The sequence below is a fragment of the Penicillium chrysogenum genome (genome assembly GCF_028827035.1).
Source record: "Penicillium chrysogenum strain IBT 35668 chromosome Unknown utg000002l_segment0_segment0, whole genome shotgun sequence".
In the NCBI taxonomy this organism is placed as follows: Eukaryota; Fungi; Ascomycota; class Eurotiomycetes; order Eurotiales; family Aspergillaceae; genus Penicillium; species Penicillium chrysogenum.
In genome coordinates this window covers 6735362-6760981 of record NW_026622750.1, presented here as the reverse complement: position 1 = coordinate 6760981, position 25620 = coordinate 6735362, and the positions used below count along the sequence as shown (strand labels likewise).

The following is a 25620-nucleotide window of genomic DNA, read 5'->3' as shown; positions in this document are numbered from 1 at the left end:
TTTCTGGTGCTGGTTTCTGGAGCTGGTAGGGAAACGCCGGTCAGCCCTAAGTTCCGGAACCTTCCCAGGTGACTCCCAGCCGCTTTAAATCTGATTGCGTTCGTCAATTTTTCTTTCTGAAGAAACAGTTGGTTCCACTTCCGTTCGTCGCATTTGTCCCATTCGCCAATCGTGTGAGTCGCGTAGTGGTTAATGAGTCGTCTTCATGAGTCGTAGGCTTAGTCGTACCTGAGCACCTACCGTTACTGGTCAGATATGTCAAATGCACTGTTCTAACATCCCAATTGTATAATCTGTTTATTTTTTTTAATTTTTTTATTTAATATTTAATATTTTAATCTTAAAAATATAAAACCCGTCGGGTGCTTCATGTTTTTCTTTCTTCCTCGTCTCATGTATCAAACGCAAGCATGGTTAACAAGATCGGTCTACGGGGAGCTCTCTCCAAACTACGCAAGTCGCCTACCCAACCTACACGTGAGCGAGAGACTCGAGAGATTTCAGGTCCAGAGATTCTCCATCCGGATCTCATCTATCCGCTTTTCAAGCGTCCTGACCCAAAGGACTCCCCCATTTATTCTCAATTGATGTTCCCTCCCACTTCTATTCCAACTGTCCCCATGGCATCCGATGCCAAACTTGATCCTCGAGTCATGGCTTCTACCATTTCAAACGCCCGCCTGAATGCTCTGCAATCCGGAGACGACCTGGATTCGTTTTTCCAGAAGAGTAAGGACTGTATTGATGCTTACACCCAGGCCATCAAGGCCATGATAGAGGATGCCTCTGTCCGCGTCAAGAATGGAGAGGAACCTCCATTTGATGAGATCGTCCAGATGAAGGAGCGCTTCTTCAAGTACTGCCAGACAATTGTGGAGGAAGCATTGGCCCTGGTCGCACGAGCTCGAGCTGCCAGACACCTCCAGCAGACCGCAGTTTCCATCAGCTCGACCGTGCCTTCGCTGGTCTCCTCAACTTCAACCCCGGCTTGGTATGAGCCAGACGTGCCCTGGGACCTCGACCGACCTGATGGCAAAGCAGGATTCTCGGAGGCATTGGTAAGTGATTTGTCTCCGTGCATTGGTCTCACTTTTGGAGAGAGTTGACATTGACTCTGACCTCTGATAGCTCGCGTCTAGCGGCCGGGACCGCCTTCGTCTCTACACTGTGAGCAGTGACGACTGGGTCATGGTCCCATCCATGCCGTCTCCCACATCTCCAACCAAGATTGTGGCCCCCGACAACATGGACCCTGTTGAGGAATCGATTCATCTCGGTGCCATCGTGCGCATCTTCGGCAAGGTGTACACAATGTCGAAGATGATGGAGGCAATCGCCTTCTATTACGGCACTGAGGTAGGCCTCGCCCCAATGCTTCTTCCTATCTCTTGCTTCTTGGAGGTGTAACTGCTAACGCCGACTTTCTACTCTTAGCCCGACAATTCCAAGACTGGTCTGACATACTGGATCACACGCAGCGAGCAAAACGTGCGCACTCAGGAGATGGCTGTGCTGATTGACATTGTCCAAAATTTGTATTACGCCCTCTATGCCCGGCTTACCATTGAGATGGCCAGCATTGACCTCTGCGGTTCCTTCCCAATCGACGCTCGTCGAGTACGAATGGAGATTCCGCACCTTATGCCAGAGGCTAATCACCTCTATCGCATCGCACTGGCCTTCAAGGAAGTGCTGGACTCCCCCAAATCTGTGCCGTCCTTCGGAAAGATATCCTCGCCTACTTCCAGGAAGCATATATCGATCAGCCTCGAGAAGAGAAACGCCACTTGTTTACCCCTGATCGCGACGAGTACCACCAGTTTGCGCTGACAACCGTCTCTCGCCGACGTGGATCCTACTGTGAGAAATGGGGACAACTGATTCCGTTCTTCAACTCCGTCTCAGCGGAAACCATGGCATCACTGTCACAGAAGTATCTCCTCTTGAGTCCATGGCATATTCCGCGTGACGACATCCCATTCGGCGACCTTCCATGGCTTAGCCAAGACGCTGTGGGGATGGAGGTCTGGGACTCGGATGTTGTGAACGAAAGACACTTGTCAGAGAGGGCCCAAATTAACGGTACAGGCATGGGGGACGAGCGCAAGAAAGAGCCCATCCCTGATCTTTACTACCATGTCAGACAAGGAAAGTGCATTTGCCTGTCTATCTGCCAATGTTCCTTGCACTGTATCTACAGCCTGGAGCACTGCCGTTGTTCGGAACGTCATGTACGCATCATGGCGGCCAAGCGTGGATTTGCACACAGACGGAATGGCGGACCTACTTTCGCCGCTACCGCTTCCACAATTGCTCGCAAGTTCTTCGATGGTTTAGCTGAGCTCAAGCGTGATGTCAAGGACGATGTTATCGCCAGTGAATTGGAGAATGCTTTCGAATTCTTCGCTCAGTTTATCTCCAACGAGCGCCTTATGACACCCAGTGAACGCTCCGGGAAGAGCTCCTAAGAGCAGGAGCAGTCTCTCACTTCATGATTTACGATCAGATCACGACTACCCCTACGATTTACGATTCACGATTCACGATTCGCAGTCCCGTCACTCCAACCACGACTTACGATCACGATCACGACTACGATTCACGATTCAGTTTCCAATGGAAGCACCCAAAACGAAAACTCCCCCTTTTCAAGACGACCCTTTATTTGTTTCTCAATGATTTTCATTCACGCAGGGAGCAATGACTTTCATTTACGCATGGAGCTTCATAATGGTTACAGGCATCTTTATGTGTCATCGACGATCCAACTTCGTTCGTTGACTTCTTTATGTATCTAGCACTGCCATCAACCGAGGTCGGTTGAGCTTTTAGGAAGCGGCAGATGTCACCGTCACGTGACGTGGATCACATGATCTCCGCCCTTGCCCCTAAGGGCTGCAGATAGTCTAGATGAATACATCATCTTTCCTTCCCCTTAGCTTTCAGCGCTTACATCGCAGAGTTCGAAGAACGCAGACGACTTCAGCAAGGCAACAATGACAACGAGTGATCACTAAGCTCTCACTTTATCCTTGCCTGACCCTGCCGTCCCTATTCTTCCCTCCTCAACTCTTCACCTCCCATCTCAATCCTCTTCCCTCTGCACCTGTCATCTCAACTTCATCCTCTTCTCACTCTGTTTCATCACCTTTTACATTTTCATCCCCAGTTCTCGTCTCATCATGCCCAAGAAGGTGTCAACGCGTCCTTCCAAACCACGTCGAGGTTTTTGTGAGAACAAGGATGACATCACCGAAGATGTCACCCATATCGCTGCAATGAACAAGCATTCCCAGCGAGCACTCATCAATGTGCAAAAAAAAAAAGTGAAAGTGAAAAAGAACCTCAAAAAAGACAACGAAGGTGACAACAAAAGGAGGAAAAGCTATGGGAGGAAGCCAAAGGGCAATCAACATCATTTGACAGATATCGGGAACTGACCATGAGCCATGTCATTTATTTGATGAAGCACCATGAGAGGTCTACATATCCTGTCTTGAAATGAATTAATTCAGCCCAAGCTGCTACCTAACGTTCCGTACAGACTTATCCCAATAGGACGATGCGATCTCATCAACAGCAGAGCACGCGGCTGCACCTTCAGGAACCCATCATAAGGGATACATTTTGGACCACCTTGGCTTCGCAAGACACTCTACCTTGGTATTCATACCTCTGCCTCGTATCTAAACTCCACAGTATTGACAAACAAATCACCTCCATCGGTGTCTTGGGGCATTTTGAAGTATTCCCCAGCTCCAGTTAGTTCAGGGATTGGCGTGAGACTGGCTATGGTCTTCACGCTAATCTTCAACCGGTGGACATATTCGGATCCTTCTTTTTCAACTCGCTAACTTGTCCTGTAGTTCAGTTTGAAAGCACTTTGCATCTCTTGCTGACTCGGCTGATATAGCCATTACTGGAACATATGTGTGTACATGTATCCATGTACCTATAGACCAGCTTGGAAGTCCTGGGAGGATTAACTAGTTGACCGGCACATAGTTAAGTAAATGTAGCCCTAAGATTCCCGGGGTTTTGTATTACTACTGTATAAAAGAAATAGATTTGGGACAAATCTAGAGCAGAATTAAGGAAATCTACTAGGGACATTTGAAAGAACATTAAATAGTAAAATAGTAAAATAGTAAAATACCAAAATACCAAAATGCCAAAATGCCAAAATGCCGATTTTGACGATTTTCATATTCTCAGAGATACTCCGTAGTGTAAGGTACAAGAAGGTACAGTCGGCGGCGCAGACCAGTGATATCTTCCATCTCTCGGCCCTCGCCGGTGAGTCGCAATTTTTTCTTCTTTTCTTTGCTTTACCTAGGTGAGCCAGGTCTGAGTCAAACCCTCATTTTCTGGTCTTCTGCCTCTTCATCTTTCTACCTTTCATGCCTTGATGCCCCAGAACCCCTTCGCCGAGCCCATCTTGGTGCACAGAGAGCCAAGTTAGGGATGGTGACCAAGGCAGCGGCTGTGTCACATTCGTTATCATCATTATCATCATTATCATCATTATCATCATTATCATCGTCATCATGGACCTCCATTAGCAAGTGGATCGCGAATATAAGCATAAATCAAGCCCCGGTCCAGACTGCCCGTCTCCGACAACCGAGCACAGCACGGCCATACCACGCGGCAGTGTGGCCCTCCTACGGCATCACCACTCCCGTTCCCAACCAGCCCTTCGTTCCACCCAAATCTCCCTTTCGATTCGAGACTGGCTACGCTCTGTGTGCCAAACGACCCTCACGACCTTTTCCTCCACCTTTCCTTTCCCCACCCTCGTCATCCTTCTCCGATCCTTTAACGACCCACGGGCTAAGCCAGGATAAGAGATTATCCGTCGAGGGCGAGCTAGTCCGCGGCCTGAACAACGGAGATGATGCCATCATCGTCGCGGAGAACTTTATAGGCGTCGACGATGGCGTAGGCGCCTGGGCTACGAAACCTCGTGGTCATGCTGCGTGAGTGGTCTCAATCTCAATTTGTACCAGCTGTCACGATCGCTGACGTTTTCCTTCCCCGATATAGACTCTGGTCTAGACTCCTATTACACTTCTGGGCCCTCGAGGTCGAAAAGAATTTCGACCACCACACGCCTACCCTCGACCCGGTCGGATACCTGCAGTATGCATACGAGGAGACATTGCGGGCAACAACATTTCCTACCGAGTGGCTCGGCACAACAACTTCGGCCACTGCCATACTGCACTGTACCAAGGGACGAGATGGCACACAGAAGCCACTGCTGTACGTTACAAACCTGGGCGACTGTAAGATCCTCGTGATTCGACCAAGCGAGAAGAAAGTACTTTTCCGCACTGCCGAGCAATGGCATTGGTTCGATTGTCCCATGCAGCTTGGCACAAACAGTGTCGACACACCTCGGAAAGATGCAGTCTTATCCAAAATCGCGGTGCAGGAAGACGACGTCGTCCTGGCGCTGTCGGATGGCGTCATGGATAACCTCTGGGAACATGAGGTTCTAAAAGTCGTTATTGACAGTATTGATAAATGGGAGGAAGGCCGCGCGGCAACAAAGAATGCTGCGCAGCATCCTCATCTGTCTGATGACCGCAATGTCTATGTCGCCCGGGAACTGCTTAATGCTGCTCTGACGATTGCCCAGGATCCCTTTGCAGAGAGTCCCTTCATGGAGAAGGCAGTGGAAGAGGGTCTGGCTATTGAAGGAGGCAAAATGGATGATATATCCGTCGTGATCGCATCCTGCAAAAAGAGTGATGGATGAGAGACAGCTACTGGTTTTACGATCAGACTTTCTTTCACAAATATCCACCGATCTTGAATTGCGCGTGTCTCGGACTTGCGCCAGTTTTCGTCGATACCGAATCTTGGCAGGCATTCATTCCCGGTCTAGCATCAATACGAAATGCTCATATCCATCGCAAAAAGCTTGTCCAGCTACATCGCTATTGCGCAGATACGGTGCCTTGCAAGTGTCAAATCAGGATCCAACCATGCATTGCAGTGAAAATCCCAACCCGCCGACCCCTTGGGAAGGACTTGCACATATCTCCGGGTGCTCCAGCGCGAGGCATGATTGCTTAGCCTCGCTGGTCATCGTCATACTCCCATCCGTTGTATCGTCCATCAGGTCAGGAACTCTATATCCAGCAGGGAATTTGCGTTGGAACTCCTTGAGTTCCTGCTGCAACCGGCCAAGCTGGTGATTCCTGCCTATACCAAACATCCTTGCTATCATATTTGAGACTCCTTCTTTACATGTATGTATGGGCTCACCTATGAGGGATTCCATTACTGGCGCGTGTGGCCTGTATGTCAATCATATAATAGTTATTTTTCGGTCTAAACAGAACTAATAATAATATCTCGTCGACAAATGCATAGTATACGGTGTTATTTCGTGGACATCAGTAAATGTGAAGTATGAGGTACTTAGATTCAAGGCTAGATGCCCCACTTTGACAAAGTACTTGGTACCTCATCCCCAGCACAGACCAGAACACCGCCGCTCCCGCCCGGCAGAATGAAAAAAAGTTTCGGTCGACGCAGAAGCTCTTGGCTTTTGCTGCATTCAATCCTCGAATACTTGACACACACCATTCACAATGAGGGCCAAGCGTTCAAAGAAGTATCGCAAGCTTATGCACCAGTATGAGCTCACTTTCGGTTTCCGAGAGGCCTATCAGGTCCTGGGTATGTTCCATTCAATGCATTGTTCTGATGTACATACTGACTTGCGCTCGAACAGTTGACTCGAATTTCCTTCGCGCCACCGACTCCTTCAAGATGGAGCTAATTCCTGCGCTTGAACGAACAGTCCAAGGCAAGGTCAAGCCTTGTAAGTCGCACTGAATCCCACAGTCCCCATCCGCCAAGACGTATTCCAACTAATGACCTCACAGTATTGACAAAGTGCTCGCTCGCCGCTATTATGGCCGCACAACCCATCAACCCCAAAACCGAAAAGCCATACCGACCTCTCTTCCTTCCCCCTCCCACAGAAGTCCCGCTCCGCCATTGCTCGCACAATGCGGACTCCACGCCCATCGACGAAGTCGAGTGCCTCCTTTCGCTGCTTTCACCCAATCCAGACTCAAAGAAGAATAAGGAGCACTACATTCTGGCTTCCGCCGATCCAATCGTGAGAAAGACGAACAACAGCGAGAACCAGCCCCGCAGACGGAAAACAGAGGAAGATCGTAAAGAAGAGGAAGCTATGCGCCGTTCTCACGCATTGCGTGCTGGTGCCCGCTCCATTCCCGGAGTGCCTATCATCTACGTCAAGCGCTCAGTGATGGTCCTGGAGCCGATGAGTGGGCCATCCGAGATGGTGCGGGATGGTCATGAGCGTGGAAAGTTCCGTGCTGGATTGGATGTGGATCCTATGCTGGGCAAGCGCAAGAGGGATGGTGAAGCTGATGGCGAGAGCGCTGATGAGGCGGAACCGAAGAAGAAGCGCGGTCCTAAGGTTAAAGCGCCTAATCCTCTCAGCGTGAAAAAGCCTAAGAAGAAGACTGAGGCGCCGGCACCCAAGAAGGATAAGACTGCTCGGAGGGAGATCGCGGATGATACTGAGCAACATGACGGCGGTGAAGCTGCCGCGGCCAAGCCCAAGAGGAAACGTCGTCATGCTAAGAGTGGTCCTCGTGAAGATCTCGAGGCTGCCGAGCCTAACGAGGCCATGGAGGTTGACGCTTGATCGGATCTTTACGGCATAGGCGACTCATGATGCTGGTTATCATTGCATGCATTCTCAACCTTATTTCACTCCTAGGGCGCGGCGTTCAGATCGGATGGGTTATATCTAAAAGTTCAACCGGTGTACATAATAGTAATGTACATCTGATATCATTCTAGAGATCGTACCCAGTACATCGTAGATTAAGTGTTTCGACACTGGTGCCAGATAAACCATGGGAAAGAAGAAGAGCGAAGTCCAGTCGATGGTATATACATTTACATGTTCAGATATTGTACAAGTATTCTTCCCCAGATGAAGTGAGAGGAGATAATTTTGCCTGTCGCCATGCATTCTCACGAGAAGATATCCCAGCCGAGCAGCAATCTCGAGGCCATGCGGAAGGCAACCACCGATACCAAGCAGCGGTGCTGTCTTTCAGGTATGAGTCAAATCAAAGAATAGCCATAAAGAGCACACTCCAAACTCCAGTCCCGGATATGATGGCATATGCGCATCTCACAGCAGTCTATTGCTTCGCGGCACCGGTATTAGCAGCCGCAGCAACATTCGCCGCCGCCGCCGGCGGTACAGCAGGCCCTTGATCGAGCTCGCGCTCTTTAGCCCAGATCTCTTCAATACGCCGGCGGTTGCTGCGCGCCTCGTCTCGGTTGCGCTTTGCGCGCTGGTATCGCTCTGCGGATAGGCATTTGTTCACGTCGACCTTGATATCGTTACAATTGCCCAAAGCTTTGTGTAGGAATCCTTTGGCATGACACTCGTCGAGAGCAGTCATGATCTCTTCGCAGTCTGTACGACATCAGTCAGTATCGGCACTTATGAAGCGGGATGGGATGGCTAGATGGATCTTCCGGGTGTGGTGGACTCGACGTACTGGCATTGTAAGAGGTGTGGAGGTGAGAATGCATTATTGCGGTGGTACTAGGACGAAAAGAAGAACGATTTCAAAGACAAATTGCAAGTTCAATCGTACGATCAACGCAAAGCAAGGACATTGTGGCTCCGCAAAACCCCCGGGCGGTAAGAAGATCGGGCAGATTCTGCCGGGCGGACAGCCCCTCACACCGATAAAAAAAATATCGCCGATAAAAAAGTTGGACGGGTGTGATCAGTTTCGTCACGACACTTTCACAATGTCTTCCATGATTACAACTACAACATGGGTGAGGCGTGGTGTTGCTGCCCAGTTCCCTACCAAATATGAGATCGACGAGGCCGAGATGGGCCGTATATCTAAGCTTGCCCGTATGCAGCTCGAGGATGCCAAGGACGATATGAATGCTGCCCAGGATGGTTCTGGAGATGAGGGTGATGATGCTATGGAGGAAGATACTGAAGGGAAGACCTCAGCAACCAATGGCACCGATTCAAAGGAGTGAGTAGTGTTTAGCGCAGCGAGGATTTAACTCGAGCTAATCGGGTTTACAGCGATGATGATGTGTTGAAGGAATTCGACATGGATAACTACGACAAGGAGGAGGTCGATGATGACGGCGAGAAAGTCACCATGTTCGGCAATGTCCAATCCCTGGCCTACCATCAGCCCAACGAGGAAGACCCGTACCTTGTGATCCCCGAGGACGAGGATGATGAGGAGCGCGAGGAGCTCCAGATTATGCCCCACGACAACCTTTTATTGGCCGGAAAGGTGGAGGACGAAGTTGCGCACTTGGAGGTCTACGTCTACGAAGACAAAGCCGATAACCTCTATGTGCACCACGACATCATGCTGCCTGGCATCCCGCTTTGCACAGAGTGGCTTGATATCCCTGTTGGCAAGAACCCAGAAGGCCGCACACAAGGAAACTTCGTGGCTATCGGAACCATGGAGCCTGATATTGAGATCTGGGATTTGGATGTCGTGGACTGCATGTACCCCAATGCCATTCTCGGACAGGGTGGCCAGGATGCCGAGAAGACGAAGAAGAAGCAAAAGAAGAAGGCCAAGGCCAACGACGAGTACCACATCGATGCGGTCCTAGCGCTGGCCGCCAACCGTCAGCACCGCAACCTGCTTGCGTCAGCCTCAGCCGATAAGACCGTCAAGCTCTGGGACCTAACCACCGCCACCTGCGCCAAGTCCTACACCAACCACAAGGACAAGGTTTGCTCACTAGACTGGCACCCAACTGAGTCCACCATCCTGCTGAGCGGCAGTTACGACCGCACGGTAGTGGCAGCAGACATGCGTGCGCCGGACGCCCAGGCACGCTGGGGCGTCGACGCAGACGTCGAGTGTGTGCGCTGGGACTCGCACGACCCGAACTTCTTCTACGTGACCACCGACGGCGGCATGGTGTACCGCTACGACATGCGCAATATCCCCACCACCCCCGCCGAGTCCAAGCCCGTCTGGTCTCTGCAAGCACACGACTCCTCCGTTTCATCCTTCGACCTCAACCGCACCATCCCCGGCTTCCTTGTGACCGGTTCAACAGACAAGACCGTCAAGCTGTGGAGCGTCGAGAATGACAAGCCCACTCTGGTTGTCACGCGCAAGCTCGAGGTCGGCAAGGTGTTCTCTGCTAACTTTGCTCCTGACCAGGAGGTCAGCTTCCGGTTGGCCGTTGCTGGTAGCAAGGGTAATGTGCAGATCTGGGATGCTTCGACTAACGGCGCTGTCCGTCGTGCATTTGTGTCTCGCATGCCTGACCTTGCTGGTGATGTCCAGGAGCGCACTGTTGGTATCAATCCTGATAATGACGATTCTGATGACGATGAGGAGGTGGAGGGTGACGAGGGTGAGCCTCGTGGTGGTGATGGCTGGGAGTCGATGGATGAGGACTAGATGGACACAGATACCCGTGGATCCTTTCCGTTTCATATGCGCCAAAAAATAGATTTGCTGTTAGGTTTTGCGTGTTAATGACCAGTTTGTTACGAAGTTTTGGAAATATGAGAACGATTCCAATCATATTCAATCGTTGACATACCATATGTGTGTTGTAATATAACTACACGTCCACGGGTACATATGTAGTCACTAGGTAACAGTTCGAGGTAGTGCACTCTACCGTGACGCCGTACCTTATGATGCCCTACAGCCTGAATTATTGTTTAATAGCTGAACGTGTAAATCTCCTTGTCCACGTGGTACTACGCTTGGTTCGATTGGACCCACATAATACAACCTTATCCTTACTCTAGACCACCTAATTGAGGTGTCATGAAACAATATCTCCTTCACTACTTAGGCACATTTGACTAGATAGACCGAGTCCCGCAGTTTTTGTGCAGTTTTGGCACAATGAGCACAGTGCGGGCTGGACTATTGGCTGCGATCAAGTCATCATCCTATGTATGTGAGTGCTGGCTTCGAATTCGATATTCGAGATTGACTACTCACCCCATGAACAATACTGGCAAAGTTTGACAAATTGCACCTTCCAATCAAAGATTGCTTAGGGGTAAATGCGCTGCTAGGTAGCAAGAAACAAAAAAAGGTGTATAAACAATGACAGTAGACTTGAATTGGCTGGTACAAACAAAGAAATTCGAAGCTCTAACCCTGCACTCGGAACGTACGACCACTAGCAGTCTTGCGCTCACGTTCTTCATTCTCCGGTCGAGCTCGGTTGAGTACTGTTGGGGGTTAGCAGTGAACATACTTTCCTTGCTTGAATGACACATACCCTGAAGGAAATCCGCTGTTCTCTTCCTCATTCGAGTGTGGATGTAAGCCTGCAATAAAGGTTTAGTCATCGATTCCTTGGAACCTTGGAAATATCCAAACAAGCCCGAGAGAAACTGCGTACCTTTGAGGCTTTGATGTGGTAGTGGAAATAATCACGGAAGGTCTGGATGTGGGAAATGTTTTCATAGCGACGCTGCGGGGTCAGGTGTCGAGGGAACAGAACTGAAAGCCGAGTCAGTACTAAGATGGAAATTGATGGCACACTTTGCATTCATACCAAATGTGACATAGCTAACTTCGCCTCCAGGAGCACTCAAACCAGGCACATTTGCAAGCTCAAGGGGAGGGTCGTTACGGAACAGGACTTGAGGGGCATTCTGAAGCGTCAAGACACGTCGCCGGGCGTCGACGAATTCCTATAGGATGTTAATACGGGTTCCTCAAGGATCCACAGACCAGTTGAGGCAAAGTACGAACCTGTAGGAAGACCTTGCCAAAGATGCGGTCTGTCTCCTCGCGGAACACGGTGCTGAAGATCACTGTGACTCGGTCCCAATTGGCTTTGATATAGATAGCCTCCTCTTCACGGTAGTGGATCGCCATAACTTCACCGCCCTCCTGGATACCCTGTGGCGCTGACTCTGACGTGTATCTGGAAGCCTCCTCCGCGAGCTTGTTGAATTCATCGAATGCTCTCTCAAAGGGAGCAGCCATTGCGTTCCGTTTCAGGAGGGCAAGCTTCATAATCAGGTCATTCCGGGCCTCCTCCTCTGCGGGCAGGTTTTCGAGATCGACTTGTACTGAGAAATCATATCCCGGCTCCGGAGACACAATGTAGGGACCGTATTCTCTCTCCAACACCTCCTGGGCCCCGTACTGAACCAGTTCCTTGTAGCACTTCACATTGATCGAGATGAGGATCTTCGTCTTAGACTCGGGAGTGGAGAGGTGAAATGTCACACCGTCGAAGTCGGAAACCACTTGGTCAATGGAGGCGGGGGGTGCTCTGAGTTCAGCTTGTTAGCCGGGTGCCTGCTTCGGGGTGATCTGTATACAATGCGCGGGGTCGCAGTGCTAAGGGGGAGGAACAAAGCATACCCAGAAAAACGCTCCGTGAGGAGTGACTGGATCAAAGCATTCTGATAATCTAAGAGAAGCATGACGGGCAGGTCAATGGATGGTATACAGTGCAAATGGGTGGCTGTTGTGAGGTTACTCGTGATCGTCATGGGCGGTGGGGGAAGCCGGAGAGGTCGCTGTCACCGCCCGTATTAATTTTGTCCTATCGATAGCAATCGGAGATTCCAAAAATTTTCCCATCCGCCTTCAACGATGGTGAAATCATACTTGTACGTGCGATTTTTTGTGATTTGGAATTCCCTGATCGGGCGCTAACCCTTATGCAGTAAATTCGAGCATTCGAATACATTCGGGCTCGTCGCTTCGGCGTCTTCGAATGCGGTTTGGGCCAAAGACGATCAGACCGGCATTGCACGTCAGACGGGCGCTGGACGAGCCATTATCGGCGCAAGTGAGGAAGTCTTGTGCTGGGATGTAAAGAAGGGGGAACTCCTTGGAAGATGGCGCGATTCTGCCTGCAGAGCGCAGGTTACTGTGGTCACTCAGAGCATGACAGATGAAGATATATTCGCAGTTGGGTGAGTGTCCTCCAATGTGGCCTAGTCGGGTGATTTTGGCTAACTGTTATGTTTCTTTTCAGCTACGAGGACGGAAGTATTCGTCTTTGGGATTCACGCACCGCCACGGTCATTATTTCTTTCAACGGTCACAAATCCGCAGTTACCAAGTTGGCCTTCGACAACGCAGGCGTGCGCCTCGCTAGTGGCTCGAAAGATACCGATATCATCCTCTGGGATTTGATCACTGAGACCGGTCTTTTCAGACTTCGCGGGCACACCGATCAGATCACATCGCTACATTTCCTATTCCCGTCCCCCGAATTACTCACTGCTTCCGGGTTGAGTGAACACTCAGGGTTCCTATTAACTACCGGAAAGGATGCATTGATCAAAGTCTGGGATCTGGCCTCTCAGCATTGCATCGAGACACATGTGGCACAATCAAATGGCGAGTGCTGGAGCTTGGGTCTTTCACCTGACCAGGGCGGATGTATCACAGCTGGCAATGATGGTGAACTTAGGGTTTGGTCGATTGACGAGGCGGCTATGATGGAGATTTCCAGGGAGAAGGTGGGCGCAGATGGTCGCCGAATTCTCACCGAACGAGGAACTTTCTACCGGCATGGCAAGGACCGCACAATTGGCATCCGATTCCACCCCCGTGCAGACTATGTTGGATTACACGGTTCCGACAAGTCGGTCGAGGTTTGGCGCATTCGCTCTCAGTCGGAGGTCCAAAAGAGTATGGCCCGGAAGAAGAAGAGAAGAAAGGAGAAGGAGGCTCGCACCGAGGAGAATGGACCAGAACAGGATAACGATAAGCCTGAGGATGTTTCCGCCGCTCCCGTGTCTGAAGTCTTTGTCCAACATGTTATCGTGCGAACAGGCGGAAAGGTTCGTTCCTTTGACTGGATGACCAACAAGTCGAGTGGCTTGAACCTCCTTGCCGCAACAACAAACAACCAGCTTGAGGCCTACAACGTTGTGCCAGCGAACAAGAAGAATACCGACAGCGAGGATCCGGACTACACTCGGAGCTTGGCAGTGGACATTCCTGGCCACCGTACAGATATCCGGTCGATTGCATTGAGCTCCGACGACCGAATGCTTGCCTCTGCTTCAAATGGTACTCTCAAGATTTGGAACGTTCGCACCGAAAGTTGTCTACGAACACTGGAATGTGGATATTCCCTGTGTTCAGCATTCCTTCCGGGAGATAAGATTGTGGTTGTTGGTAACAAGAACGGAGAACTCGAGGTGTTTGACATCGCATCCTCGACATTGCTCGACACCATCAAAGCCCACGACGGACCCGTGTGGTCACTTCATGTGCACCCAGATGGCAAGTCTATGGTCAGTGGAAGTGCAGACAAGACAGCCAAGTTTTGGAATTTCCAGGTTGTCCAGGAGGAGATCCCGGGAACCAAACGTACCACCCCCCGCCTCAAGCTGGCACACACAAGAACGCTGAAGGTCAACGACGATATCCTCAACCTTCGCTTCTCTCCGGATGCACGACTTCTGGCGGTTTCTCTCTTAGACAACACCGTGAAGGTCTTCTTCGTCGACTCGCTGAAGCTATTCCTCAACCTTTACGGGCACAAGCTTCCGGTTTTGAACATGGATATTTCCTATGACAGCAAGCTAATTGTTACTTGCTCGGCTGATAAGACCGTTCGACTCTGGGGTTTGGACTTTGGTGACTGTCACAAGGCCCTCTTGGCCCACGATGACAGTATTATGGCAGTGGCATTCGTTCCTCACAACAAGGATGGAAACGGTCACAACTTCTTCAGTGCAAGCAAGGACCGTAACATCAAATACTGGGACGGTGACAAGTTCGAACAAATCCAGCGCCTTGTTGGTCACCACGGCGAGATCTGGGCACTTGCCATGAGCCACACTGGTGATTTCATCGTCAGTGCCAGTCACGACAAGAGCATCCGCATCTGGCAGCAAACAGATGAGCCGTTGTTCCTGGAGGAAGAACGTGAGAAGGAGATGGAAGAGGCTTACGACAGCACACTTACCGCATCCCTCGAGCAGGAGGACGGTGAAGACGGCGAGAAGGCTGAGGCCGTCGATGCGGGCAAGCAGACGACCGGCACTCTCATGGCCGGAGAAAAGATCATGGAAGCTCTGGAACTAGGCCTCGAGGATCTCGAAGTGGTACGCGACTGGCGCAGGGTCAAGGCCGTCAACCCCAACGCTGCCCCGCCCGATCGTAACCCCGTCTACCTGGCTCTCAACAACGTCTCCGCCGAGCAGCACGTTCTGAACACCGTCCAGAAGATCCCCGCCGCTGCCCTCCAGGACGCTCTCTTGGTTCTACCATTCTCCAAACTCTCCGCTCTCTTCACCTTCCTCAACATCTGGGCCGATCGCGAATGGAACGTGCCCCTCACCTGCCGCGTGTTATTCTTCATCCTGAAGACGCACCACCGCCAGATCGTTGCCAGCAAGATGATGCGTCCTATGCTCGACAGCATTCGGGCATCCCTTCGTCGGGTCCTTGCCCGTCAGAAGGACGAGATGGGCTTCAACCTTTCCGCGCTGCAGTTCATTGGCAACCAGATCCGTGAGCAGAGTACCACGGACTACGTTGATGAGGAGACTTGGGAGGAGCAGCAGGCCTCCAAGGGCACGGGCAAGAAGCGCCAGTTTGTCAGCGTTGCCTAAGTTTACTTAGGATTAGGTTTGTGTACAAGCATGTCTATTGGCGTTATGATCATTTTCGACCTTGTTACCTTGGAGGTCTTCTCTATACTGGTTTCCATATAAAAGTTTTATATCCTTGGGAGTTGAAGAAAATATAAGGAATGTATGATAGTTCAATTTCGAAGTCAAATATAATCTTTTCCCTGGGATGTCTACTGAATTTTCATAAATATAAGTGTATAGCAAAGTATAATTCATTCAATTGGTCTAGCTATTATATTCTCCCACGGGCAACAATCCAAGCAGTCGACGATACGAAAAAGAAAGATGTCAGAAATCTGCATTGCAAAAGAAAATCATTAGCGATTTATTCCAAGCAACGACGCGTCGCCCTTTCCCAAGACCCGAACCAAGAAAAGAAACAACAAGCATCCAAAGACTCTACTCAGGAGAACCATTATAAGCATCGACGACAGGGCTTTCAGCCTCTGCCATACCTCTTCCGGCTCTTCCTATTAAAAATTCCGGTTCTAATGCGAATCTCATCATGATAGAGTCTGTTTGGTGCGATGCTTGTTGTTTCTTCACTGGTCCTGTCAGGGGGGTTTAGTACCACATACCTATTAGTGGGTTCTTCCAGCATGAACCGAAGATCAATCTCATTTCTTGGTCTCGGTCCACACTGGACTTTTGCTGTTGGTTGGAGCTGGAGAAGAAGAAAGAGTTCAGTTGGGAGTTTTGTGAGAAAATTTGGCCCGGTGGAGCTCCGTTAGTCATGTTGGTCACGTGCTGATCTTTTTTTATGGGGCTCTACTGTACCCCTGGGTAATCGATTTCGGGATTTGTATAAAATTGGTATGGAAATTCAATATTCAATCAAGATTCATTGTCATACTGGTATATGTTTCATAACGGTCATGATTCCCTGGTTCAAGGCGTGTGGTGATGAACCATCTCCAGATATGATCAAGAGGACGGCTTCATTGTCCCACAACAAGAACAAGTCCACCACTGGGTCTCCATAAAGCTACTGCACGAGATGCAAACCCATCCAAGAGGCTTCTTGTCTGCACCCCGGTCCAAGGATTTCAGGGTATCAAGTGCACGGGTTCGGTTCTTGAAAACAAATGGATCCCCGGGATTCGTTTGCTTCTCTTCCTTTCGATCAAAAGGCAAAGGCCTTTTCTTTGGGTTTTGTGACTCCAAACGCACTGGTTGGGTGGAATTTTGGCCGGGGGTGGATGTAGATAGCGTATTGGTCGGAGGTGGTCGTTCTGCTGCACAAACATCACAACACAGGAAGGTAGACGGGTTCTCGAGCGTGCACATTGGGCAGATCCACGGTGTTTCGTAAGAGCTGTTATCCGCTGTGAGATCAACAGCTTTATTGCGATCCAATGACGGAGCTTCTTTTGGAAGCACAGGCAAAGATTCAGAGATAGCAGGCGGGATGTCGGAAGCAGTAGGTGGCGGTGATGATTCTGCTCGAGGTCCTGCCGGGTTTTCTTGACTTGGGGGGACATATGACGACTCGTATTTCTCCCTTTCTTCTTCCTGTATCAGCTCTATAAAGGCCTCCATGATAGCCCGCTCGTTTGCATCGTCTTCCTCAGCCTGGGTCCTGAAACCATGCGAGGCTTCTTCCGCAAGCTCGGTGCTTCGATCAGTACCGGATGCACAGCCCTGAGTTACTTCGATTCGCCGCTGCGCAGCGTCAGCCCGGAGCTTGCGTATATCTGTTCCTCGGAGCACGCGAGTGCCGCCAAGTTTTTTGCCGGAATTTTTAGCAAGAACCCTCCGCTGTTCAGCAGCTGCACGAGCCTGACGTCGGGCTTCATCCAGCGGGATTCTTTGGCCGCCCAGGCGCTTTCCTTGAGACAAGAATCCCTCTCCAGTGTAGCCTTTTCGGGCTAGTTCCTCATGCTCATCACGAAGTTGATTCCACAGAGCATGAAACTGCTGGTTGTGAGGACCGATCACATTGTGGGATAGTCTAGATTTCATCAGAATTTGCGCATATTTTGGGGTATTTAGATACAAATTCACTCACTCATGAAGCATAGTATCTATAACCTGCTCGATGGGGAGAAATTGCCGTTGATCGGAGGGATACCGTAATCTTAAACAGATCTTTTGGCCCGAGTTGACATTCAGCCCCAGCAGATTTCGCTGCTGGGGATAGAACTCACAGAGTGCGCCCACTTTCCAGGCGCGCTGCCGCATGATCGGTTTGACCAGCGATGCGACTTTGCGCAGGATCAAGAGGGCCTCTGCCTCTCGGGGGCGTTTCTTTTCGTGGCGGTATTCCGAGATCAGAGGGTCTAGCTCCCGCATTTTCGTGATTTTAGATCAAAAACTTCGATGGTACGGTAAAGAAGGATGCCGCAAGTATGAAGATGTTACTGCCTTCTTTGGGATGGCCTCCTCCGAGACGAGGGTGTAAGCAGGCAGATTTCACATCAGAACATGACCAAATGGTAGCACTACACAGATGGTGGTGCAGGTAGCCAGGAACAGTCAAGGGGACATGGCCAGTGATGGAAATTCCAGAGTTTATCCAAGTTTGGGACATCCATGGATGGCCTTCTCCAGGGCTGCCCAGCATAGTTAGTTGACTAACTAACCTAACGTAAGCAAGGCACACGTTGAGCGCCCGATATTTCAGGCTATATTGAAGATCACGTGGCTTCCACATAGTTGAGGTGCAATGATGCTTTTCCAATCATGTACGATGGTAGTAGATATGATTAGAATAGAATTAGGACTGATCTCTGGGGCTATGCCCAGGTAATACTAAGAGCTGTCAAAGCGATGATTATTCCTCAATTTTGTCTATGCAGTTGCATCATCTTGGCCCAGATATATATTCACAGCATCCCAACATAGTACAGCAGTTGAGTTGTCGAAAATCACATTTTGCTGATTTTCCACTAATTCTGATTAAAGAAGGTTTCCAAAAATCAACTGTAACAACCCAAAGGACATAATTAGTCCAGTATACTCCACCACCCTTAACAGTTTTATACAAAGCGCTGCTCATGTGACCTTTCCGATAACACTCTCGGTGTTATCAGCATCCATCCATCTTATCGAACTTTCGCTCTTCTTTTTCTTTCCAGCTTGTTCTTAAAGTAAACAAGATGACGAGCGACGACCAGTTCTTTTTTGACTACGTGAGTGTTATGGAAGGAGACAAAGAAATACCTTCGGTGCTGATACTTCCTCACCCAGCTCGCGGCTATACCCCATGACGTAAGGCGGTATTCCCTCGAAGTCGCAGACTCGATCGACCGACAAGTTGATCATGCCGCGCACGCGATCAAGGATATGCTGGCCCAGCAGTCATGGCTACCACCAACTGTTCGTCCGGCTCGTGTTTCTCCCAGAAACCGGCCATCTCAAGGCCTGACAGACCGGATTCAAAGCTGGATGGGTCGGAATCGCGCATTCACGGCAGCCATCCTCGCATTTATCGGAACCGGTGTTGTCTTATACTATGGAAACAAGAAGTTGCACGGAAAACGGAGAAAGGCCCGAAGGGCGAGCAACGGCGCAAGGAAAGAGATTGTGGGTATGTGTCATAATGTCCGCATTCGATCTGCGCAGGGATCTGGGTGCTAATTTTGTGATTATAGTTGTTGCCGGTTCGCCGCATGAGCCGATGACAAGGGCTATTGCCATGGATTTGGAACGTCGAGGGTATATTGTATATGTGACTGTATCTTCCGCGGATGAAGAGCATATCGTCAAGTCTGAGAACCGTGTTGACGTCAAGGCTCTCTGGTTGGACCTTACAACCGTGAGTGCTGTTCGTGTATCTCTTGTACGGACCAAACTAACATTGTGCACTAGACATCCTCCTCACCGTCCGAAATCCATCCTTCGTTGCAAGAGCTTCGCTCCTTGATCACTCAACCACAGTCGCCTATCGCCGGAGTGCCTCCGCACACCTGCCAACTGAGCGGCCTTATCGTGGTCCCGTCCCCGAACTATAGCTCAGGCCCTGTCGCGACCATCCCGCCATCTTCGTGGGCCGACACGGTCAACACCCGTCTCCTCTCGCCTATCCTCACAGTGCAGGCATTCCTCCCCCCTGCTGACCCTCCGCAGCAATAATAGCACTATTGTGTTTGCCTATCCCTCCATATCATCCTCCCTTTCCGCGCCATTTGCTGGACCCGAAGTCGCCACAGCCCGAGCAATCTCAGGCTTCGCAGCCTCGCTTCGCCAAGAGCTTCGTCTTCTCGAACAAGGCAATGTTGACGTCGTCGAGTTGCAGCTGGGAAACATTGACTTGGGGCCCACATATAGAAGCGGCCAGAACCAGATCGCAGGCACAGAAGTTCTTGCATGGAGTACCCAGCAGCGAGCCCTTTATGCCTCACAGTATCTGTCCAGCGTTGAACAGCGACCAGTTGCCTCTGCTGGTCCTAGCACAGTCCGCGGATCCCCGGCGCGGAACCTCCACTACGCTATTTTGGATGCTTTGGAGCCCACCTCGCGCGATATGTTCGGCCGGAAAGTGTCCAAGAAATCTGTCCTGTATGTGGGCCGGGGAGCCCGGTCGTACAGCCTAATCGGGGCCTGGGGTCCAAGCGGACTCGTGGCGCTGATGATGGGGTACCTCAGTGGGAATGGGATGAACTCGGAGACCCCGAGTGGCAGCGGAAGTGAAACCGGTTGGGAGAGAGTTTAAGCTCTGGCACATCTCCAGGGCACTTCCATATTTAATATATCAAAAGCCTCGCTTGAATAATGCTCTTCTGTACATAATATCATTGGAAATACTCTTCGCTCTTAATGCACTGTTCTGCTTGATTTGATTTTATCAATCCAACGTATCGTTTAACCTCATAGAGGCAATTGTTAGATTAGGAGTTACTTACTAGGGTATCATCTCATGAAGCGTCATCCCATCCCTAACCGCCTAGGCAATTTCCACCAGAAGAAGTAAACCGACCCATCACCTCCCCATAAACCGGCATACTCTTCATCTCATTCAATTGCTCACCACCACACGTCCCGGCAAAAGCATCGTGCGCGCGTAGCGGATCCCTTCTCGCCCGCTTAATCTTACCGTGTGTCAGACGGCGGCGCAGATGTACCAGGGCCCAGGAAACGAGGAAGAGAACCAGAACCGCAGCCAAGATGCCAAAACAGTATTCCATCACAAGAATGCTCTTCTTTCCATGGTCGCCGACGTCGAGGAACGAGTACGGGTACCAGCCCTCGGTTGCACGGGTTATGTATGCAACGCAGAGATAGAGCAGGAGCATGAGGAGTAGGAACGGGATTGCAATAAATGGGTGCGGCGCTGTGGCTGGGAGTACGATTTCCAGCAGGGCGTAGACGGAGTTCAGACAGTGTAGGGAGATCTAGTGAACCAGCGGGTTAGCTTGAACTGTGGCTTTCATTAATTGTCTTTTGCCTCTGCATCAGCGGATTAGAGGAGTGTTGCCGGGAAATTGGAAGGGAGGGCTTGTGATATTTCGATGCCGGTGCTCGGGTGCTTCCTTAGGATTGAGCTTACTGACTGAGCCCTGTTTCTTTGGCGGGATATCGAAAAGAAAGAAATAGGAAGATGATACGTACATTTTGCCAGCCGGTGAATATCTTCCAGGGGGGAGCGAAGAGCAGAGCCCAGTAGACAATCGTAACGAGAAACGGGTACGTCGTGACTGTCACATACAACAGGCTGTGTAGTACGCGGAAGGCTCGCGGCCAACGGTCGAGGAGAAACGAGTGCCCCGTTCGTGCATAGCAGGCTGCATGGATAGCGGCGAAGAGCATGTAGAAGCCAATACCCCAGTAACTCAGCCAGGTGAAGTAGCTGAAGGAGTGACCAATCGAAGCGCGGTCATCGTGAGTGCCATACCAACCCCAGAAGATGAAGATGGTGACGAAAATGTACAGTGAGATGAGACCGCGAAGACAGGCGAGGATGGCAGGAGGTAAGATCCAAGACGTCTCGAAGTGGTGCTCGTCATCGGTAATCGGGTCGACTCCGAAGAGACTCGTTAGTGAGAGTCGAGGCATGCTGTTGCGTGGCCTGCGAATCCGTTGTACTCGAGGATGATTGAAGTTAAAGAAGGAAATAAGCAAGAAAAGAAGATAGAGATGTATATGTACTAGCTCAGACAGGCAGCAAGCTGGCATCTAGGTGATGACATTGAAGCCGGAGGTACTTCTGTCTGTTTTTCCCCACGATATAGACTGACCTCGCAAGCGGTTCTACGCCTTTAGCGGTCAGATTAGGAGGACCACTGTGTGCAGGAAGTATTGCTCTCAGTTTCAACTTAGATCCATTCTGTCCCCACCAGCGCTGATCATTCACACCAAAAGAGTTTGAAGGCTTGTGATTGAATCTGACATTGAATCAGAATCAGGAGTGAGTCTAACTGATAGAGAGCAAGGCCGAAATCTAAGATTGTCTCAATGATCAGTGTTTGGACCACTATGTACATGGAGATAGATACATACGACTAGGTACATAATGAATCTCATTTTAACTTGCTTAGCAGCTGCCACCTTCAGATAGCTTAGGCATCGTTTGGCTGCAAAGGGAAGCTGCTGCGTCCCGACTCCCAGCCATTCACAGGCTCAGATGGCCAGACATTAGAAAGAATCTGTGCTAGTCTCTCCGGAACGGATCTTTCATCTGAGCCTTGAAATCGCGACTGGTTAATAATCTCCCTTTCCCTTTTCCCAATTTCCCTAATAGTCGGTACGCCCACGTTTTGGAAATTGTAGCGTGTGATCAAAAACGAACGAGAGAACCAATCAAGGAGCCGATGCTCATCATTCGGGAGGAACTCAAGACCAAAAGGCACGACACGAAGGTTCTGTAGGCGGCGGGAAGCTTGATTAGATGAGATCAAGTGCCAGATCTGGAGAGCGAGTTTCTCATCCATTGCCGCATTCACAAATATCTTTTGAAGAACGGATGTCTCGACTTCATGCGTTGGGTCTACCGGCCGCGGTCTCGGATCGAAATGAAGATCCAGTACAAGACTATGGAGGTTTGAAAAGCCCCCCACAGCCTTGTACATTTCGCACTCTTCTTGACTGCCCATGGATCTTTTGATTGGAAGACGGAGTTCCTCTAGCTGGGGACAGGATTTGGCTAGCTGGCTTATGCCAAAGGCATCAAGCTCTGGATATTTATACCCAGAGTCCTCTTCCGTCCTGCCCTTGTCCCGAATGCACGGCACAATGATAAGACCTTTTAGAGAAGGACCATGTCGCTGTACGATTTGGTTCAGAGAAAAGGCGCTGCGAAAGCCGCGAAGATGGAGATAAACCAGGGGATTGAATGCCCTTATTGCAGAGACTCCAATATCATCGTCACTTTTGAGATCTGGACAGCGCCAACCGCGTCCATTTGTCGAGATAAATAGTCGCTCGAGGTTGGGCAAAAGCCCAGCTAACCGTGCAAGCATGGATGAGTAGGATAACTCATCAAGTCTAAGGGACCGAAGCTGGGAAATACCCGCGATACTGGCCAGCTTTAGTAGGATATTTTCGGGTGGCCCGGATTCACCGATCGAAATCGAATTCAAGGAAGATACCGGCACGGGTTGTGTGGAAACCGCAAGATTGTGCCATTCTTGCTTCAGCATAGCGACTGGGAGTCGATGGGCCGTGGAAGTTTTCCGTAAGAGAAGGTGCTTCAAATTGGGAGCCAAAAGAAGGAAAGGCAGCATTTCGTCAATCTCTACCCAGCGGCCTTTGCTATCAGATCTGCTCGGAATTTGGACGGACAATGTATGCAACCCCTCGAGACGTAGAAGATTGATATCGATGCCGGCGAAGTCGTCATTGCTCATTATCTTCCTCACTCGAGGGCATGTTTGGTTTTTTAAACCTGGGACGCTGGAGGTCACGTTCTGCGGCCAGAAAATCTTCAGCTGACATTTCGGGTGGTGCTGTGATATAGCTTCCTGCAGAGAGATGGGAAAATCGTTCCGAACGAGAAATTCGATCTCTGCTAGATGGCACAAGCGGGCAACGAGGGCAGCAAGTGGCTGCCAGTCTCTTTCCCATTGCCGATAGTTCGACCAACCTTTGAGGAGGAGGACTCCTGAGGCATAAGATAAAGTAGGATCTGTCAAATGATCCTCCAGAAAGGTGTCTTGCGTTGCAGGGTCATCTTGGCCGACACGAGTATTTCCCAACTTGCAGCCTTCCAACTGCCAGAGGCGATCCTGTGGTGAATTGCCTAAACCTGGATTGAGACATATAACAGATAATTTCCTAGCGTATTTCACGAACTGACACCCCTGGCCATCCTCTGTCAACTCAGAGACGGTTTTTCGGAGGCTTTGGGCATCCCAGAACCTGATAGAAAGGTGTTGATAAAAGAGCGGGGCGGCTATTTCATAACAAGTGTGATTGAGCCGACTGAAAGCTGAGAGTGTTGTACGTGAATCCAACCCATCAGCATGAAGCTAAAGGTTTTAGTGTCTCACCAGAAAAAGAGTGCGCGAGGTGACATACACTGAGACATATTTGGCGCAATATTTCCGGTGGAAGATGGTTCATTCTGTTAATGGGTTGCAACCTGGATGTGTTAAAATATGAGAACTAGTTAGTTATTGAAGAAGAAAAGAGATTCACGTGGGCTTTGCTTAAAGTGCCATTGCCAAGGCCATAATACCTTACTAACTCGGTATGGTTTATTGAAATTTCGTATATTTACAGACCTATTTTAACAAACGACATATAGGGGACGGTGTCACTGGTGACACTGTGGCTATTAATCTTCCGATCTCCGAGGGAGGAAGATGGCCAACTGCGGCTCGAGCACCACTCATCCGGCGTTCATTTACTTCCCCTCGGGCACGTATCTCGTCAGCTCTTCAATTATCCAGTACTATATATATCTGCAAAGAGAAACTAGCTAATATAGCCAGCTAGAAAAGCGAAGGTTGACAAATTAGGCATCGTCCTGTCTCAACACAAAGTAAAGGCACAAAACACTAAAAGTCTAGAAAGATCTAGCAAAAAGGGGGCAGAGTCAATAAGAATTGGAAGAGCTGTTATACTACACGAAAGTAGCACCTGCCTCGAGATGTAGCACCACGTTCTTTATTTAAGGTCCTTGAAAGTCTTGTTCTTCTTTAAGAAATCCACCCACACGATCGGTTTATCCTCCAGAAGCCTTAAGGCTCTCTTCCAACGGCTTAGAACCAAAGTATCCGTCTTCATAAACAAGGCGCATCATCTCCAGGAACTCTACCGCTGCCCAATGCGACACCCCCGTCGAGTCTTTAAACCCCTGCAGGAACATTTCGTATGGCAGACTAAAGAAGCCGGCCACCTTACTAGCCTCTGGGAAGGCCTGCTTGAACCCGTCGACAGGAGTCGTATACTTCGTAGCACCTAGTACACGCTTCCCCAGCAGCTGGTCTCGCTTTCGTACAATTGCCTTGACCCAGATTCCAGTGTTGCGAGCGTCGAACAAGGGAATAGGTGCGGTTTCAGGCATCGGTAGTGCGAACATCCAGGCATTCTCTAGTAGGTTCTGTCTAAAAGCCCCACTAAGAGACTTTATATACATCCCCGGTAGGAAGAAGGTGGCCGGATACCGACTTATTTAGTACTCCTCAATCTTAGCCTTGCCGTCGAATTGATAGACGCGCTGTTTAGGGGGTTGCTGTCTGAGGGGATGTATTTGTGCAAAGATATAAGAGCTTGGAAACATCCAAAGAGGAAGAGTTTAAATCAACTAGTTTTGGTAGTTTAAATGTTGCCAAGTGTTGCCAAGAAGCGGCTTCGAAATCGCATCAGAACACGATATCATACTAGCTCCGTGTTGATGGTTAGTTATTGATGGCTAGTGTCTTTAGCAAAGATGTTATTCTTCACTGGAGGGGATCACACACAGGGATTTGCTTGATCATTGCGGGGTTCAATATGTGCGTCAGCTCTATAAGAGCTGATCTTATCTAGACCAGTATCTAACTTAGGGAAGTATGTGAATCCAAGAA

The 25620-nt window shown here is 49.9% G+C and overlaps 13 protein-coding genes across 13 annotated transcripts; 6 read left to right on the top strand and 7 right to left on the bottom strand.

Moving 5' to 3' along the window:
* Positions 1-410: 410 nt before the first annotated feature.
* On the top strand, positions 411-2468 carry N7489_005795 (uncharacterized protein; the record flags this gene model as incomplete). The annotated part of the gene is made up of 4 exons (XM_056711547.1): positions 411-1058; positions 1129-1356; positions 1435-1710; positions 1749-2468. The coding sequence occupies 4 exons, from the start codon at positions 411-413 to the stop codon at positions 2466-2468; spliced, it is 1872 nt and encodes a 623-aa protein (XP_056569968.1).
* Positions 2469-4464: 1996 nt separating this feature from the next.
* Positions 4465-5764, top strand: N7489_005794 (uncharacterized protein; the record flags this gene model as incomplete). Its single annotated transcript, XM_056711546.1, has 2 exons — positions 4465-4979; positions 5047-5764. 2 exons carry the CDS (start codon positions 4465-4467, stop codon positions 5762-5764), a joined length of 1233 nt encoding a protein of 410 aa, XP_056569967.1.
* Positions 5765-6605: 841 nt separating this feature from the next.
* N7489_005793 (rRNA-binding ribosome biosynthesis protein UTP23) lies at positions 6606-7699 on the top strand (the record flags this gene model as incomplete). Its single annotated transcript, XM_056711545.1, has 3 exons — positions 6606-6693; positions 6749-6838; positions 6903-7699. 3 exons carry the CDS (start codon positions 6606-6608, stop codon positions 7697-7699), a joined length of 975 nt encoding a protein of 324 aa, XP_056569966.1.
* A 508-nt stretch (positions 7700-8207) lies between these two features.
* Positions 8208-8607, bottom strand: N7489_005792 (COX assembly mitochondrial protein; the record flags this gene model as incomplete). Its single annotated transcript, XM_056711544.1, has 2 exons — positions 8208-8488; positions 8574-8607. 2 exons carry the CDS (start codon positions 8605-8607, stop codon positions 8208-8210), a joined length of 315 nt encoding a protein of 104 aa, XP_056569965.1.
* Positions 8608-8832: 225 nt separating this feature from the next.
* N7489_005791 (rRNA-processing protein PWP1) lies at positions 8833-10487 on the top strand (the record flags this gene model as incomplete). The annotated part of the gene is made up of 2 exons (XM_056711543.1): positions 8833-9074; positions 9128-10487. 2 exons carry the CDS (start codon positions 8833-8835, stop codon positions 10485-10487), a joined length of 1602 nt encoding a protein of 533 aa, XP_056569964.1.
* A 691-nt stretch (positions 10488-11178) lies between these two features.
* N7489_005790 (actin-related protein 2/3 complex subunit 2) lies at positions 11179-12562 on the bottom strand (the record flags this gene model as incomplete). Its single annotated transcript, XM_056711542.1, has 6 exons — positions 11179-11281; positions 11332-11380; positions 11455-11555; positions 11611-11749; positions 11811-12339; positions 12432-12562. The coding sequence occupies 6 exons, from the start codon at positions 12560-12562 to the stop codon at positions 11202-11204; spliced, it is 1029 nt and encodes a 342-aa protein (XP_056569963.1). The 3' UTR covers positions 11179-11201.
* A 103-nt stretch (positions 12563-12665) lies between these two features.
* Positions 12666-15652, top strand: N7489_005789 (snoRNA-binding rRNA-processing protein DIP2; the record flags this gene model as incomplete). The annotated part of the gene is made up of 3 exons (XM_056711541.1): positions 12666-12682; positions 12740-12991; positions 13054-15652. The coding sequence occupies 3 exons, from the start codon at positions 12666-12668 to the stop codon at positions 15650-15652; spliced, it is 2868 nt and encodes a 955-aa protein (XP_056569962.1).
* Positions 15653-16072: 420 nt separating this feature from the next.
* Positions 16073-16408, bottom strand: N7489_005788 (uncharacterized protein; the record flags this gene model as incomplete). The annotated part of the gene is made up of 2 exons (XM_056711540.1): positions 16073-16224; positions 16252-16408. 2 exons carry the CDS (start codon positions 16406-16408, stop codon positions 16073-16075), a joined length of 309 nt encoding a protein of 102 aa, XP_056569961.1.
* A 189-nt stretch (positions 16409-16597) lies between these two features.
* Positions 16598-17965, bottom strand: N7489_005787 (metalloendopeptidase WSS1; the record flags this gene model as incomplete). Its single annotated transcript, XM_056711539.1, has 2 exons — positions 16598-17624; positions 17682-17965. The coding sequence occupies 2 exons, from the start codon at positions 17963-17965 to the stop codon at positions 16598-16600; spliced, it is 1311 nt and encodes a 436-aa protein (XP_056569960.1).
* Positions 17966-18771: 806 nt separating this feature from the next.
* N7489_005786 (DUF1776 domain-containing protein) lies at positions 18772-20327 on the top strand (the record flags this gene model as incomplete). Its single annotated transcript, XM_056711538.1, has 5 exons — positions 18772-18804; positions 18863-19202; positions 19267-19430; positions 19484-19672; positions 19707-20327. 5 exons carry the CDS (start codon positions 18772-18774, stop codon positions 20325-20327), a joined length of 1347 nt encoding a protein of 448 aa, XP_056569959.1.
* Positions 20328-20550: 223 nt separating this feature from the next.
* On the bottom strand, positions 20551-21667 carry N7489_005785 (uncharacterized protein; the record flags this gene model as incomplete). The annotated part of the gene is made up of 2 exons (XM_056711537.1): positions 20551-21006; positions 21224-21667. 2 exons carry the CDS (start codon positions 21665-21667, stop codon positions 20551-20553), a joined length of 900 nt encoding a protein of 299 aa, XP_056569958.1.
* Positions 21668-22170: 503 nt separating this feature from the next.
* N7489_005784 (uncharacterized protein) lies at positions 22171-24137 on the bottom strand (the record flags this gene model as incomplete). Its single annotated transcript, XM_056711536.1, has 2 exons — positions 22171-24002; positions 24128-24137. The coding sequence occupies 2 exons, from the start codon at positions 24135-24137 to the stop codon at positions 22171-22173; spliced, it is 1842 nt and encodes a 613-aa protein (XP_056569957.1).
* Positions 24138-24776: 639 nt separating this feature from the next.
* On the bottom strand, positions 24777-25133 carry N7489_005783 (nmrA-like family domain-containing protein 1; the record flags this gene model as incomplete). The annotated part of the gene is made up of 1 exon (XM_056711535.1): positions 24777-25133. The coding sequence occupies one exon, from the start codon at positions 25131-25133 to the stop codon at positions 24777-24779; it is 357 nt and encodes a 118-aa protein (XP_056569956.1).
* Between the last annotated feature and the right edge of the window lie 487 nt (positions 25134-25620).